The sequence below is a fragment of the Oxyura jamaicensis genome, chromosome 13, assembly GCF_011077185.1.
Source record: "Oxyura jamaicensis isolate SHBP4307 breed ruddy duck chromosome 13, BPBGC_Ojam_1.0, whole genome shotgun sequence".
In the NCBI taxonomy this organism is placed as follows: domain Eukaryota; kingdom Metazoa; phylum Chordata; class Aves; order Anseriformes; family Anatidae; genus Oxyura; species Oxyura jamaicensis.
Window position 1 is genome coordinate 10,464,755 of NC_048905.1, and position 15,323 is coordinate 10,480,077.

The 15,323-nt window shown below is 65.2% G+C and overlaps 2 protein-coding genes across 2 annotated transcripts; one reads left to right on the plus strand and one right to left on the minus strand.

Annotated features, from left to right (window-relative positions):
- Positions 1–3,399, plus strand: SNCB (synuclein beta). Its single transcript, XM_035338523.1, has 5 exons — positions 1–203; positions 1,048–1,086; positions 1,392–1,510; positions 2,406–2,495; positions 2,645–3,399. The coding sequence occupies exons 1-5, from the start codon at positions 83–85 to the stop codon at positions 2,675–2,677; spliced, it is 402 nt and encodes a 133-aa protein (XP_035194414.1). The 5' UTR covers positions 1–82; the 3' UTR covers positions 2,678–3,399.
- Positions 3,400–4,880: 1,481 nt separating this feature from the next.
- On the minus strand, positions 4,881–12,680 carry LOC118173696 (glutamate dehydrogenase 1, mitochondrial-like). The gene is made up of 12 exons (XM_035338483.1): positions 12,342–12,680; positions 11,812–11,892; positions 11,336–11,391; positions 10,774–10,837; positions 10,046–10,140; positions 9,654–9,833; positions 7,823–7,960; positions 7,568–7,705; positions 6,798–6,878; positions 6,108–6,323; positions 5,734–5,796; positions 4,881–5,128 (listed from the first exon to the last, which is right to left on the minus strand). Exons 1-12 carry the CDS (start codon positions 12,559–12,561, stop codon positions 5,012–5,014), a joined length of 1,449 nt encoding a protein of 482 aa, XP_035194374.1. The 5' UTR covers positions 12,562–12,680; the 3' UTR covers positions 4,881–5,011.
- Positions 12,681–15,323: the final 2,643 nt, after the last annotated feature.

Below are 15,323 nucleotides of genomic sequence, written 5' to 3' on the forward strand. Positions count from 1 at the left end.
CCGGGCCCGGAGGGCGCGGGGATGCGGCGGGGAGGGCGCGGGGCCGGGGTGAAGCCGTGCGGGCTCTCCCCGCAGAGCCGCCATGGAGGTGTTCATGAAGGGCTTGTCCAAGGCCAAGGAGGGGGTGGTCGCCGCCGCCGAGAAGACCAAGCAGGGGGTGGCCGAGGCCGCCGAGAAGACCAAGGAGGGGGTCCTCTATGTCGGTAAGGGCCTGCCCCCCTTCCTCGCCCCCCCTCCCGCCTGCCCTTGCATCCTCCTGCGTTTGCCCTTGCAGCCACCCGCCCATCCCCCTGCTGTCCCCGCTTGTCCCCGTGTCCCCTCCCCGTGTCCCCCGCAGCCCCTGCCCCAGCCCCGGGGGTGTGTGGGGTGCAGGGGACGGGACCCCCGCTGCTGGGACCCCTGCGCCCCCTCCTCCCCCCAGCGCTACGACCCGCAGGGGCCCTGCCGGGGATGCTCCGGGGCAAAGGGGTGCTGGTGGTCGGGCCCCGCTCCTGGTGCGGGTTTCCCGGGGTCTGGGGACTCCCCTGCTGGGAGCTGTCCGGCTCTGGGCTGCTCAGGACCCGGGGCAGCGCTGGCTGCTCCGTCCTGCTCCGTCCCGCCGGCAGCGCTGTGCGGCGAGGGCTGGAGCGGTGCTGAGCCGTGCCCCAGGCTGGCAGGGCAGCGGGGGCTCATCCTGCCCAGGGTGCGTGCCCCGGTGGGGGGTCCGGAGCTCTGGAGCACCCCGAGGCCCTGTCCTGCAGGAGGTGCCCGCGCTGTGCTGGCTTCAGCTCCTGGCACCGACCCCAGCTCCCGCGGGACACCTTGTGCAGCGGCACAGCCTTGATCCTGCCCAGTGTGCGGTGGTGCTGGTCCTGTGCTGCCCTGGCCTGGGTCTCCCGCAGGGACCGGAGCAGCCTCGCAGGGTGCTGGGTGGGCGCTCAGCTCCTGGCTATCCCACCTGGGGTGCGGGTAGGATGTGGCCCCGGCTCACGGAGCGCTACTGGGGCCCCGTGCACGGTGTGGTGCGTGGGGCTCTCTAACCCCATCTCTCTCTGTTTCTACCCCCAGGGAGCAAAACCCAAGGCGTGGTGCAAGGCGTCACCTCAGGTACGGGCCCCTCTGGCTCCCTTCTGTCCCCAGAAGCGTGGCCCTGCTAACGAGATCAGGGGCTAATTGAGGGGCTGATGTCACCCGGCTAAAGCCTCTTATATAACAGGGCCCGCAACAAAGGATTTGCGGCGCTGCTCGCGCTCCATGCCCAGCTGCAGAGCTCCGTCCCGGCCCCCTCCCCTCCCCAGCGCCCGGGCACGCAGGCGGGGAGGGCCTGATCCTGCCCAGCACCTCCCCGTACCGCGGCCAGGCCCCCCTCCCGGCACAGGGGGGGCACTGACGCGCTCCCCCGGCTCTTGCAGTGGCTGAGAAGGCGAAGGAGCAGGCGTCCCAGCTGGGCGAAGCTGCCTTCTCGGGTGCCGGCAACATCGCGGCGGCCACCGGGCTGGTGAAGAAGGAGGAGTTCCCTGCGGACCTCAAGGTGAGCCCCCCGCCCTCTGGCACCGCTGTGCCCGCAGCAGGGCTACCACGGCCCCCCCAGCCCAGTGGGGAGCCCCCCGGGCATCCCCAGCCCCGCAGGATGGATGCGGTGGCACCCCCAGCGCCTCGCCGGAGGGTCTGCAGCTGAGCGTGCCTGGGGCTGGCGGCGGGCGGGGGGGGGACACACAGATGCCACCGTCCCCAGTGTGCTGGCTGCGTGCACCGCGGACGTGTGCGTGCGTGGGGTCCCGCATGGCGGCGGGCGGCACGGGGCCGGCGTTGCGGCGGCGCTGGGGCGCGCAGCGAGGTGACCTGACAGCGGCGGGAGCGCGGGGCCGGGAGGGGCGGCGGGCTTTTTGCATCTCGCCGCCCCGATGAGCCGCTCGCTTCCAGCTTAGCCCAAAATAGCATCAGCTGAAGAAATGAGGCCACAGCAGGCACCGCCGCTGCGCGGGGGGGATCGGCCGCCCTCCTTGCTTCTTGCCAGCACCGGGGAGGGGTTCCTGGCACCACCCTGCCGGGGACACAGGATGCTCCCGCAGCCCTGCCAGAGCCCGAGGGGGCCATATGGTGCCAGCACACGTCACCCACCCAGGGATGAGGCTGGGAGCACTGCAGGGCCACACGCACCCAGGCCCTGCTCCCAGCCCCTTTGCCTGTCACCTCCCGGCTAGGTGCAATGCTGGGAGCGCAGGGTGCCCTGCAGCCCCCCACGCCCTGCCCCATACCTGTCTTGATCCCACTCCCCTGGTGCCCCCAGCTGGAGCTCCCAGCAGCATCACGGGCGCATGGCTGGTCTCCACCAGGTCCTCTGGGTCTGCAAGGGGCAGGGAGGGTGCGTGGGTGACACGCAGGGGGCTGTGTGTATGGGACTGACCACCCCGCTTTACCCCCAGCCAGAGGAGGTGGCCCAGGAGGCTGTGGAGGAGCCGCTGGTCGAGCCGCTGCTGGAGCCGGAGGGGGAGAACTACGAGGAGCCCCCGCAGGTGAGGGGCCGGGGTGGCACTGCGGGTGGCGTGGCTGACAGCACTCAGCCCTGCAGCCTCGCGGGCAGGCTGGCTTGAGGGTGGGGGGCACAGGGGCTCCGTGCCCCAGGCGGGCTCTCTCACAGGCTCTTTTGTTGCCCACCCTGCAGGAGGAATACCAGGAATACGAGCCAGAGGCATAATGGACCCCCGTCCTTGCCTCTTCCACCAGCAGCACAACGAACCGCCGGTAGCCCCCTGCTCCTCCCCAGCCAGCCCCAGCCGGTGCCCGCGTGCCGGGGAGGAGCAGGGGTGCCCCTGCCCCGTTCGCTCACAAGTTCTTCCTCCAGTTCCGTTCCAAGGGACCGTGTCCGTGTCTCCGTATCGTGTCTAGCAGTGAGAAACCCGCTGTGTCCAAGCCCCAGAGCCCCGGCGCGTGCCCGAGCCGTGGGCGCTGCCCGCAGGGGCCGGTGTGCGTGCGTGTATGCGTGTGTGTCCGCCAAGCCCGGGTTTATCGCTCTGTGTCCCTCCCAGCGCCATAAACCCGGCTGCTCCCGGCGTGTCCGTGTCTGTACAAAGCATGTTTACCTGCTCGCGGGCTGCTGTACATTCCGCTTGCACGCGTGTCCCTGTGGTTCTGCTCTGGTCGTCGTGGAACTATTTTTTTTTTTATATATATCTCTCTATCTATGGGTGGACGGGTCTTTTGCCTTTGTGAGCCCTCGGCGCCCAAGCCCGCTCCCCAGCCTGCTGGCTGGAGGTGACGGTGCCCGCGCCCCCCTCCCCGAGGTCCCGTAGTGCCGACGCTGTGTTGTGACGTGGCATGGATATCCCCTCGCCCCCGTCGCTGGATGTGCAATACGAGGGCAGCTGCCAGTGACACAGCTGCCCCCGTGTCCGTGAATAAAGCCAACTCTTGTCTGTAGCCCCCTGGTCCTGGTTGTGGGGTCCCTGGGGAGAGCGGCTGCCCCCGCTCCCAGGTGGCAGGGCTGGCCAGGCCTGGCGGGTTTGAGGGAGAAGAGTTGAGGGGCTGGGGCAGGCTGTGGGAGCAGGTCCTCATGAGGACAAAACTCTTCCCTGTGTGCTTGCTGCTGCTCCAGCAGCGGGTGGCAGGCTCTGGCTGAGCCTGGGGTGCTGGCAGCATCCCGGTGCCACCCGTCCTAGTGCTGGCTGCAGTGCTTTGTGAATGGAGGGGACCTCTGGGGCTGAGGACCCTAAGCCAGGAGGAGGATGGACGTGGTCCTGGCCTCAAGCACTGGTTCCCTTCCAGTTCTGGCCCCTGGCACTGCCAGCAGGCACAGGCTGTGTGAGCAAAGGGGGTTCAGGTGCTGGGTGCAGGCTTCCTGCAGGCTCACACCTACCCAGAGCAGCAGGATTTGCAGTAAGGTGCCTCCTGGACACGCACCCCGATCCTTGTGCTAGGAGCAAGGAGCAAAGGGGAACCTCTCCTCTGCTGTCCCCACCTTCTCACATGACCCTGCTCCCCTCAGGGTGCTGGGGACGTGCCTGGTACCACGGCTCCCAGCTGCAGCGTGACCGCCTTGGGGCAGGTTGCTGCCACACACCGCCCAGCACTGCCCACCGCAGCAGGACCTCCTGTGCCCAACCCAGGGGGCAATCCCTGGGCCTCCAGCTCCCACAGGGAGGAACCCCCAGCCCAAACTGGGTCCCCAGCCAGCCTTCAGCCCCTTGGCTGCAGCACAGGCAGCGGGGAGAGGCTGGGCTGAGCCGGCCCCTGTGCGAATTGTATTAAATTCCTCACCCATGCTGGCTCGCCAGCTTTGCCGGCGAGGAGCGAAGCTGCAGCAGTCAGCACAGGCACACAACAGGTCTGCTGACGCCTGCAGATCCCTGCCCTGGCTCCGATCCCCGTGTCTGCACCAGTTGCAGCAGTGCCTGCAGCGCTCACCATGCACTGCTGGGCACGCTGTTAAACGGCCTGAGCTGGGGCTGGCCCCAGGGGGAGCAGGGCTGGCGCTGGTCCCACCCGCCTGGGAGCACAGTTTGGGGAGGGAAGCAGATATGTGCAGATACGAAGGTGAGACAGACTGCAGGGGGTCGTGGGACCCCCCTGAGCTGTGTCCCCAGAGCCAGGCCGGGGCTACTGCAGGACCAGCTCTGCTGCAGTGGGTCCCCAGGGAGCAGCGCTGCAGGGGTTCAGCCCCATGGCAGGAGGGCAACCTGCCTTAGCCCAGCTTTTTGGAGGAGCTCCCCTAGCTGGCCAACAAGTCCTGCAGCATGCAGCAGGGCAGTCCCAGGAGAGCAGGGGGGCAGGGGGGCAGCTGGGGTGAAGCCAGACATCCTGCTCTGACCAGGAGGCTGCAAAGGGGCTGGGGCAGAGCGGGTGTGGAGGGACAAATCCAGCATGCAGCCTGCCCAGGAGAGCTGAGAGCAAGGGAGAGAATATAAACCACTCAAATAAGCCATTTATAGAGACTGGGGCTTCCCCTCTGTGCACCAAGCGGTATCGGGGCACCTCTGCGCAGCAGACGCGTGTCCCTCCCCATGTGGCAGCCTGTCCCGTGCTGTGCAGCCCGTCAGTAGGTGAAGCCGGCCTCGTCGTACACGGTGAGCACCTTCTCCAGCGCGCACAGGTAGGCAGCGGTTCGCTGGTCCAGGCCCAGGTTGTACCTCGCAGCCACGTTCATGATTTGCTGACAAGAGAGGAGCTGTGAGGCTGGCGTGTGCTGGAGAGATCTGGGGGCAAGGGGGAGGCAGCGAGGAGGGTGCCCACAGCGCCACGCATGCGGGGACCAAGCCAAGGCCACCGCAGCATCCAAAGGGAATGAGGCCACCTTCTCTGGATGAGCGAGGGGGGCTGGAGCTGTCTACAGGTGGGTCTGCGTGTGCCAAACCACTGCTGCCCCACCTGGAGCAGACCCTGCACCACTGGGTGCCCGCTGCCCGCGCTGCTGAGCACGGCACAGGGCCATTGCCCCTCGGGGTGGCACGAGGCCTCCCCCAGCACTGCCAGCACCGGCCTGCGTGTCGGGGCTCATCTAAACAATCCTGGAAATGGGACCTGAAGGTTCAGGGGGACAGAGAGAGGGACAGGGACCCAGGTGGTGCTCCCTGTGTGCCAGGAGCAGCAGGGGACACTGCTGAGCAAGAAGCTTTCCCCGAGCTACGGACACAGCCAGCAGGGGAAGGGGAACCTCGGCCTTGTGCTGGCCCAGCGGGAGTGGTGCTGAGGGTGGGCACCCTGCAGGCAGAGCCCCGCAGCGAGGGGTGGGGTAAGGCCAGGAGCCCCGGCAGGTACCTTGGCTGACTGCTCCATGGTGTAGGCCAGCCCCGCATACACGATGTCGCGCTCTGAGGCACCCTGAGGGGGACAGCAAATTAATCTTTTGTGGGGAGGCTGGGCCGGTTTCTCAAACACATCCCCGCAGCACCACAGGTCAGCACCCTCAGCTGGCCTGGGGGGCTCTGCGCTGCAGGAGAAGCACAGCCCCACGCGGTGGGACACCCTGTGCCCCGTCCCAGCTGTCCCAACACCGAGGGAAGGCAGCTGCCCACCCACAGCAGCACGGCACCACACACCCTGTGTCCCACACCCTCGTGGGGACAGCAGACAGTGCCCGGGACTGTGCAGCTAGTGAGCCAGGACAGCCACCCGTGGCTGCAGGCACTTACAGACACGCGAGCCTGGAGCTCGGGGGACGGGAGGATGGGGATCTCCCCTCTGGCCTTGCCGAAGCACCGCTCCAGGCTGTGCTGCACCGACTGCAGCAGGTAGCGGCTCGACTCCCACTCATACTTGAAGCTGAGGCGGCCGTAGCTAACGTGGTTCAGGTTCTTCAGCCACTCGAAGAAGGACACAGTCACGCCACCGGCGTTCACGTAGACGTCCTGCCAAGGGCAGCACACGCTCGTCATTTGCTGCCTAGAGTGACCCCGAGACCCGGGACTGATCTGGGGGTCTCCCTCCTCTGCCTTCAGCCCCTCCCCACTCCTGCCCTCAGGGACAGCCCTGAGGTTAGGGGGATGGCTGAATCCTAGGGCTGCGGTCTCTGACCAGAGCCACCAGCTGCGATGGGGCAGTTTGCTGTCGGCTCAACGTGACCGCAGGACCTGCGGGTGACAGCCAGGAGCCCTGGGGTCTGCCACCGCTTGCGGCCAAGGGAGGGTACAGAAGGGAAACAGCAAGCTGAGCTCCCCAGATCTGCTCGGGAGCTGGAGTGAGGCAGGAAACAACTGCAGCAGCACCATTAACGCTGCCTGATCTCAGAGCCTGGCTGGATCTGCATCAGTGCAGCTGACACCACCATGTGGCCCTGACAGCCGTGAGCCTGCCACCTCCCCGCGCGTTGGGGATGGACATACCGGGATGACGAGGATGTTTCTTTGCAGGAATATGTCGTGTGCTGCAGGTGTAGTGGGGCCGTTGGCAGCTTCAACGATGATCTGAAAGCACAAGCAGAGCAGAGGTGACATGGGTCGGAAGAAATGAAAGGAGAAACCTGGGCTGGGCTGCTGTTATCCCCCCTACCAGGTCACTTCTAGTGGCAGAGTTCTGAGTGCTCGCCTCCCCACTGAGGAGGTTCAGGGCCTGCAGACCTTGTGTTTTACAAGAGATGATTAAAGGTTCAGGCTGTGAAAGACCTTGGCCGTGACAAAGTCCCAGGTGCCAGCATGCCTTGTCCCTTTGGTCCCTAAAGCTCACGGTGAAGGGTGGAAGCAGGTTTCTGTAGCACTTCCCTGCTTCGCTCACTCCTATCTGCTGCCTCTGATTTTCAGTGTAACACCCAGGACCTTCAAGGATATCATCTCCCCTGCCCTGGGGGGGGGATGTGCTAAAGCAATGAAGACTGAGGATGCCAGCAGAGCCAGCCGAGGTCCCTCAATGGTCCTTGCTCCTGCCAGCAAAGGGAAAGGCTTGGGCTTTCCCCTTCCCCTCAGTTACGTGACCTGCTACCTCTGCCTCACTCTCTGTCCCTCTGTCACAGTGGGAACACCATCAGTGAGGTGACGTGACACCTCCCTGGGGTGCTGAGTGCCCAAACTGAAGGTACAGCTGGGCTGCTCCATCTGCACACAGCAGGTCCCCGGGTGACACGGGGCCAGGGGGAGCGCACGGCGCGGGCACTGCGTACCTTTGCTTGCACCCGGGGCGCGTTCTCCCTCGTGAGCTGTTTCTCAATAGCAGCAGGGATGAGGATGTCGCAGGGCACCTCCAGGATGCTGCCCTCATAGGGCTCTGCTTTCGGGAAGCCAACTATGGTGCCATGGCCCTGGAGCGAGAAGGAGAGCTGAGCTGGGCTCCGCAGGGGACGAGGGGCAGCCCCTGCTCCACGGATGCTTTGAGGACAAGCACTGAGTGCCACCTTTTCCGAACAGGCTCAACTCACTCTCTCGTAGTCTTCTAGCTCCTTGGGGTTGATCCCACTGGGATTGTAAATGGCCCCGTCTGTCTCCCCAACACAGACGCAGCGGGCTCCAAACTGGTGCAGGTACTTCATGGTGTGCAGCCCCACCTTGCCAAAGCCCTGCAGCAACACAGAGCAGCGACAGCTCGGGGCAGAGGGAAGTTATGGGGCCAAACAGAGAACGCTGACCCACTGCTCTGGTAACAGGCCCCTCTCCGTGACCTTGGGCTGCGCAACTGAAACAGCATCTCTGATCTGGTGAGTGCTTGGCTGGAGGCGGACGAGGAGCTGGCAGGACAAAGACCACCTTGGCTGGTTACAGGGTTGTACAAAGCAGCCCCTGTGGGACAGCCGCTTCCAGCTCAGCCTGTCGTTATCACCTCCAGAGCTTCTGGACGTGATGTTCCAAGCACAGCACGCTGTTCAGTTTCTACGAGCTGATCTCAATAGCAAACAGATGCAGTGAGAAACACAGCCCTTTGTTGGGCACCACACAGCGCCCAGGCACAATCTGAGCAATCCACACCTTGCACTGAGGGGTGCTACAGCACCTGCATGGGGAAGGAAGGGCATTGGTGGTGGCCTGGTTCTCCTTATGGGAACAGGTGATTTTGCACTGTCTGCCCCAAAGTGCTTGCCAGCTTGCTGCAGCTCTTAAAAACAACGCTGCTTCCTAAGACTGCAAGAACATCCCCCAAAGACAGCAACATTTCACACACAAGTAGCCCAGGACTTCATCCCTCTCATCCTCTGCCACATCAGCCGTCAGAGGATGTGGGGAAAGGGCAGGGACGACCAAAGGCAGGGTGGTGGGCAGCAGCGCTGAGCGCAGCCTCCCCCCAGAGCCCCCCTCCCCGCAGCAGGGAGCTGTGCTGGGGAGTGAGCATCGCGAGGAGAGCACCTTGCCACCAGGCAGCCCGGCTGCAGCGTGCCGGCCACAGACAAGACTTCAGTGGCACGGTGCTCGGTTCATTTCTCCTTCCAAAGAGCACTGGGCTCAGCAGAAAATGCGGCCAGCCAAGCTGCAAGAACGGTGGTGGCTCAGCGGTGTCGGGGCAGCAGCCACCGAGAGCAGCAGCTGCAGGAGATGCAGCAGGGGGAAGCAGCTCACCGCTCTGTGAGCAAGGCCTGGCTGCAGGGCAGGGAAGGCCCTTCCTGGGAGGAGAGGGGAAGAGGCAGGGCTGGCACCCTGAGGTCCCAGCTTGCTCCCAGACCCACAGAGCACCCCAGGAGACGGGGGCTGCACCCACAAGCTTTGCAGCAGGGATCCTCAGAGCTCGCTTGGCTGGTGACAGAAACACGAAGCTCTCACGGGGACCAGCTCTTTCCACGCAGGCCAGCAGAGCTCGATATCCTGTTGCCTGTCCTCTCTGTGGCTGCACAGACCAGGGCTTGTTGCAGCTCCCATTTATGTGTTGTTAGTGGATGGCTATGGAGAAACGCTGGAAATGCCTGCACCGTGTGAGCAGTGCTCACCCCTGAACCTCCGTATGCAGCCGGTCTGAAAAATGGCTCAGAGGAGGAATTTTGGCTATGCCGGCTGCCATGGTGCGTTCCTCTGCCTGAAACCTTACAGAGGTTTTATTTGCAGGAATGATGTGCAAAACAGGGATGGACCTGGTGCTGAACAGATCACCTGTAACGCGTCACCAGCACGTGGCGGTGACATGCTAGGGGCTCAGGAGCCAGGGGCTCAAGAAATCATGTCCGGGCAGTGCTGCAAGGGCTGAGGCTGGAAGCTCTCCCAGAAAGAAGCGGCAGAAAGACACCAAAGAAGTGCCCTCCTCAGAGCTGTAGGGGGCTGGGCACTCACCTGCAGCACGAAGGTCTTGCCAGGCAAGCCGGGGCTCATGCCGATGCAGTCCATGTAGTGCGTGTTGTTGATGTAGTTCTCGATGCCATGCAGCACCCCGCGCCCGGTGGCAGAGTGTCGCCCGTGGACCCCTCCCTGGCTGATGGACTTCCCGGTGACACAGGCCAGGGCATTGATGTCCTGTGAGGCCGGGCAGGGAAGAGCAGAGGTTAAGGTCTCCCCTGGTCTGAGTCCTCCAGAGAAGCACCCTTAGCTAAATGTGCTTTCCCCAAGCCTCAGCCTCCCTCACCCAGCCCTGAGCCTCAGCTAAAACTGCAGCAAGGGTCCCTGGGCACAAACCCTCGTGACACCCACAGCACCCTGGGCTCCAAAGCAGCAGCACTGGATCTTACCCGGTACCCCAGCGTGTAGGTGTAGGTGTCAGCTATCCAGGACATCTCCCGTTCCCCGGTACTGACATCAGGGGCCAGCACGTCAATCCCAGGCCCTGTGGAGGAAGAAAAGCTGTCAAATCTCATCTTTGCAGTTCAATTCCTTTGCTCCAGCCAACAACATATGTACATATGGTTTCTGCAGGCTGGTCGTGTTCTTGGGCACACCAAGGAATGCCCCGTCCAAAGCCTGGAGCTGCCCCTGCACCACCACCTTCCCCGCCTCCCTCAGGTGTTAGCATCTTTGGCTTCTGTAGGGCCTTTGCCACGTCCCTTTCCAACATTTTCAAGTAAACAGGGAACGCAAAGGTCGTTGTTCTGTGACTAGCATCCGCTGAGCTCTCCATCTTGCATGGAGGCAGGAGAAACTCTCCCTCCTCCCCGTCTGTCCTTGCAGGCCAGCAGGAATCAGGGGCAGTGCCCAGGCCACACTGAACAGCAGCACCTACAGTGCAGCCTGGGCCAGCCGCTGCTGTGTCTGGTGCTGTGTGGGGCTCTCCCTGCTCCAAATTCACAGCCGAGACAGAGAGGAGCAGTGAACTGACAGCCGAGCAGCGGGGCAGTGACCAGTGCTGACGGGCAGTGCCTGAGCAGCGGCCTCTGCGCCCTGCCCAGCCAGGCGGTTGCTGCCTGCTCCGCTGCCCGCAAACTGCTCACTTCTTATGGCACAGGGGAAAAACCACTCTCACCTATAAATCCCTTCTTGGCCATCTCTATAGTAAAATGTCTCGTTATTTTCTCCAGCTCGTGTTCCTGTGCGAGAACATCAAAACGCTGTTGTTATTACAGGCCCCAAGAAAAATCACGGAGCCAAGGTACAGCACCCAACAGCTCCCCTTCCCCGCCTGTACACAGCACACCCCGATGTCTGCAGGGGGATAATTCTCAGCAGCTGAGGAGCCTTGCTATGTCAAAAACAGAGATGAGTGAACTCGGGGTCCCTTTGACCCCTCCCCATCCAGCCCCTTGCTGATTTGCACCTTCCCCCAGCGCCGCAGCAGCACAGGAGCGTCCCTGCTCCGGAGTCTTTCAGCCTGTGTCTGTCTGCATGCACTGAACCGTAAATCAGAGTTCACCACCCCCGTCTCCCCCCCAGAGCTGCTTTTCACAGTTGCTGGGTGAGTGTTACTCACTGCAAGCGGCTTCCCCCCGCTTGTCAGAGCGCATTGCTGCGATACGCGGAGAGGAAGGGCTGTGCAAATGGAGCGTGAGTTATGGGCTGCCGGCAGGGGAAGGAGGGGGTGAGCTCACCGAGTATTTCCTGGGATCAATCCTCACACCCGCCATGGCACCACCGAAAGGAACATCTGGAAAAGACCAGGTGAGGCAGCCAGATGTCCTCTGCCAGCCCCCAACAAGCACGCACCCCCCTGCCACGCACAGCTCCCTCCTGACGGCCTGTGCGGAGGAAAGCCGAGGCAGGATACGGACCCCGAGCCTGCCACAGCCACCACCCGGCAGAGCTGAATCCATGACAACACCGAGCCTGTGTGTGAGAAGCACAATGCCTGGCGCTCCCCGATGAACGCCGATGTCCCGGACGCCCAGCGGTGCGTTCTGCAGCCGCAGCGAGCCTGGCCCTCGCACATCCGTGCCCAGAGGAACATCCTGCACGTCCAGAGCGCTTCTGATTTACAAAGCATCTAACGAGCTTTTCTGACTCACTGTGCCGTGGCCCCATCCCATGCCCAAGTCACCGCACACGTTTACGTTCCTCTTGTACTTACCCACCACGGCACATTTGTATGTCATTAATGCAGCCAGGGCTTTTACTTCATCGACGCCGATTGAACTGCTGAAACGAACCCCTGGGAAAAGAGAGAGAAGAAGCGAAGAGTACCTGCCTTTTTGCCACAAACGGCACAGAGGAAATGTAGGAAAGGCTTTGACTCTTCTGAAACGGCTGCATCCAGTCACAATAGGTGATCAGAAATCATTCAGCTGGGCTCTTTCCTCCAGACAACCGCAGAATGGAAAACAATTTCCTAACCACCAGCCGTCCTGCAGACACGGGGCGGCTTCGGAGAGCACCCCTGGGAGGGGGCAGGAGGCTGAGCCCCCCTCGGGAACAACCGTGACCGCTATGGGGCACGTTTGGGGTGCATTACCCCCTTGGTGAGCGCGTGGCATTTAGGACAGGGACTCAACCTCATCCGGGGATGGCCACGAGCCACACGCTGACAGCCGGAGGGGGCTGCAGGTGAGGTGAGCCAAAAGATGGGGAGGACCCGTGGGGCGGAGGCCGCGGCGCCCTCACCCCCTTTGCAGGGCAGGCGGTGCTGGCTGTGCTGTGCCCGCCAGCCCTGCACCACTTCCCAGGTGCCGCTGTCCCGGCGCAGGGGGAAGGCCACCTCCAGCACGTAGCTGCAGCGCCGGATGGTCTCCAGGAGCCCGCGCAGCCAGGGCAGCCCTCCCGGCCGCCCCGCCGCCGACTGCAGCGCCAGGTCGGCCGCTCGCCCGTAGAAAGTCTCCACCATGGCCAGCAGCCCGGGGGCGTTGGGGCTGCCCCCCCGCCAGGCTCCCCCTGCCCCGGCACTGCCCTGGCACCGTCCCGGGGCCGCCACGGCCCTGCAGCCTCCCCGCTGCCCTCAACATGGCTGCCCCGCCGCCCCCAACATGGCCGCCCCGCCGCCCTGGGTACGGCCAGCCGTGTGGCATGAGCATCGTGGCGCCGAGGCAGCGGGCAGGCAGAGCCATTCTGAGGGCGCTCGGTGCTTTCGGACCCCCTGGGAGCATTCACGCTGCCCCAAGGCATCTCTGACCCCACAACGTGTCCTGCCCACCGGGACGCAGCCTGGCCGGGGAGGGGGCTGCGTGCGGCCCCGTGCCCGTAGCCCAGGCTTGGTGGTGAGGACCCGGCACCGGGGGCACCCCCCGTCAACCCCCCCGGGGCTGTGGGTGCCGGGTGCGGGCTCGGCTGGCGTGGGCGCGCCTGGCGCGTTCACGTGGCGCTGCCCGTGCGCGCGTGGGAGGCAGGCCGCGGCGCGGAGGGAGGGGGCTGCCACGCTACCTGCGCCCGAGGCCCCCTCCCCGCGGGGAGGATGCGCTTTTCAGGCAGCTGCCTGGCTCCTCGCGAGCCGGGGAGCGCGGGAGTGCGTTGCCAAGGCAATGGGGACCATCTTACTCATCCTCCTCGCTATTGTTATCCTGCCAGCCCGGAGGTGCCCGGGTGGGGAGAGGAGGAGGAAGAAGGCAGCTGGCCGGGGAGGAAGGCTGGCTGCAGGGAGGGGAGAGGCGCACGCCTGCCCCCCACCACGACAGCAGGGCCGCCCCATGGGGACGCGGAGGGGCTGGGATACGAGGTGCCGATGGGGAAGGGGAGAGCCGGGGAGTCAAGGCGAGAGCAGGCAGGATGCGGCCCTGCAGCCCCGTGGTCCTCTCCTCTGCCAGGACCTGATTCTGCCTCCCATGTCCCTTGTCCTCCCTGTCCCCAGTCCGGGCTCGATCCCACGTGGGGCAGCCTAAACTCAGATGTAAACCCATAGGTGGGGTGCCCCTCACCCTACCCAGCTGCACGGGGGGGGGGGGCAACTGGGACCAGTAAGAGCAGAACTGGAACCAGCACAGGCTGTGGGGCACAGCCCGGGGGTGGGGACAGCGTGTGGCTGTGGCCGTGCAAGCGCCTGGCGGGCTGCGAGTGCGCCGGTTGTGCACCGTGCGTGACGAGCTGGTGCAGCGCAGCCGTACGGGCAAGGTGCTGGCTGCTGCGGGGTCTGGGAGCGGGGGTCTGGGATCCCGCAGCAGCGCAGACCCACTCGTGTCACTGCCCACACGTGTGCCCCATCCGTCCCCTGGCTTTTTGGGGTGCCCGGCGGTGGCGTGGGGGTGCCCTGGGGAGGCGAGGCTGCGCTCTTTATTTTGATATCCTTCCTCCCTATTTTTAGCATTCGGGGTTTTGTTCCAGCCTCGCTGTTTACTGGAAGGAGCATTTCCACCGCCAACCTCCCCTGTCTCCAGGCAACCAGGTGTGCCAGCTCCCATCGCGCCGGCGCTGCGCCACCCTATAGATCTATAGGGCCGGGGGGGTTAACCCCACGATGGGGAAACCCCAACTGAGGGTTCATGTTAACCCCCCTGCCCCCAAGCTCCTGCCCCACAGACCAGCCCTCAGGGTGCTCCACGGACCTGTTGCACCATCTTTTCCAAAGGGAGCCGGTGGCACCCATGGGTGCTGGAGCAGCACATGGGGCTGGGATGGGGCTGGTGGCTGTGGCTGTCCCTCCCTCGGTCCCCACTGCCACGGGGGGGACCACGGAGGGTGAGCCATGCGTGAGCCACGGTTGTCGGTGCCCCACATCGGGTGACAGTGCCCCCCGCCACCCCGTGCTGCGCTGGCACGGTGGGGGCTCGCCGCCTGTCCCTGTGCGTGGGGCAGTGCCCGTCCCCCAGCACGACATCCGCGGGGCAGGGAGGCAATGCTGGTCCCGCAGGGTGCTGGGGGGCAGGCGGTCCCCCCCGGGGGGGCCGTGAGCCCCCCGAGGCGAGGCGAGGCGAGCAGGCCGCCTTCCCCCCCGCAGCGCGAGCGGGAGTGCGTGGGAAGGAGTTAGACAAAGCCTGAGCCCGGGAGCAGAGGCAGCGCTGCCGGGAGGGAGACGGGGACGTTCTCCCCTCCCCGTCCTCCCCCCGGGCGAGGGGTGTGCGGGAGCCCTCCTCGTCCCCTCTGCGGTGGCAGCGGGGAGCCCTGGCGTCCCTGTCCCTCGGGCCGGTGGCCGCGGGGTGCAGCCAGCAGCGGGGCAGTGCCGGTGGCCCCGTGGTGATGCCCGGGAGCAAAGCATCCGTCTCCAGCACGAGGTAGGAAGGGGAAGGGGCTCCGTGCTGCTGTCACCCCCACCCAGGGGACAGTGCCACGGGGCTCGTGCCACGGACCCACTGGCCAGGCCACGGTGCCGGCCACGTGCCCGCTGCACCGGGGCACATCGGGGTGGCACAGCCCTGGGGGTACTGGGGCGGCTGTGCCGGGCTGACCCCTACCCACATCCCGGGGCGTCGGGGGGCTGCGGTGGGGGTCCCCGGGGTTGGGGTCCACTGGCCGGCCAACGGGGTGGCAGCGATGGATGCTGGCCACGGTCCCCAACCGGGGATTTGGGGACAGCACCGGGGCGCTCGCCCTGGTGACGATGCCACCCCCGTTAGCCCCCCAAACCCCGTCTCCCCCCTCCCCCCCCCCCCCCCCCCCGCCGGCACCGGAGCGGGGCGCGGCCCGGGGGTGCCGCTGCGGGCGGCGGGCGGGGGGGTGGGG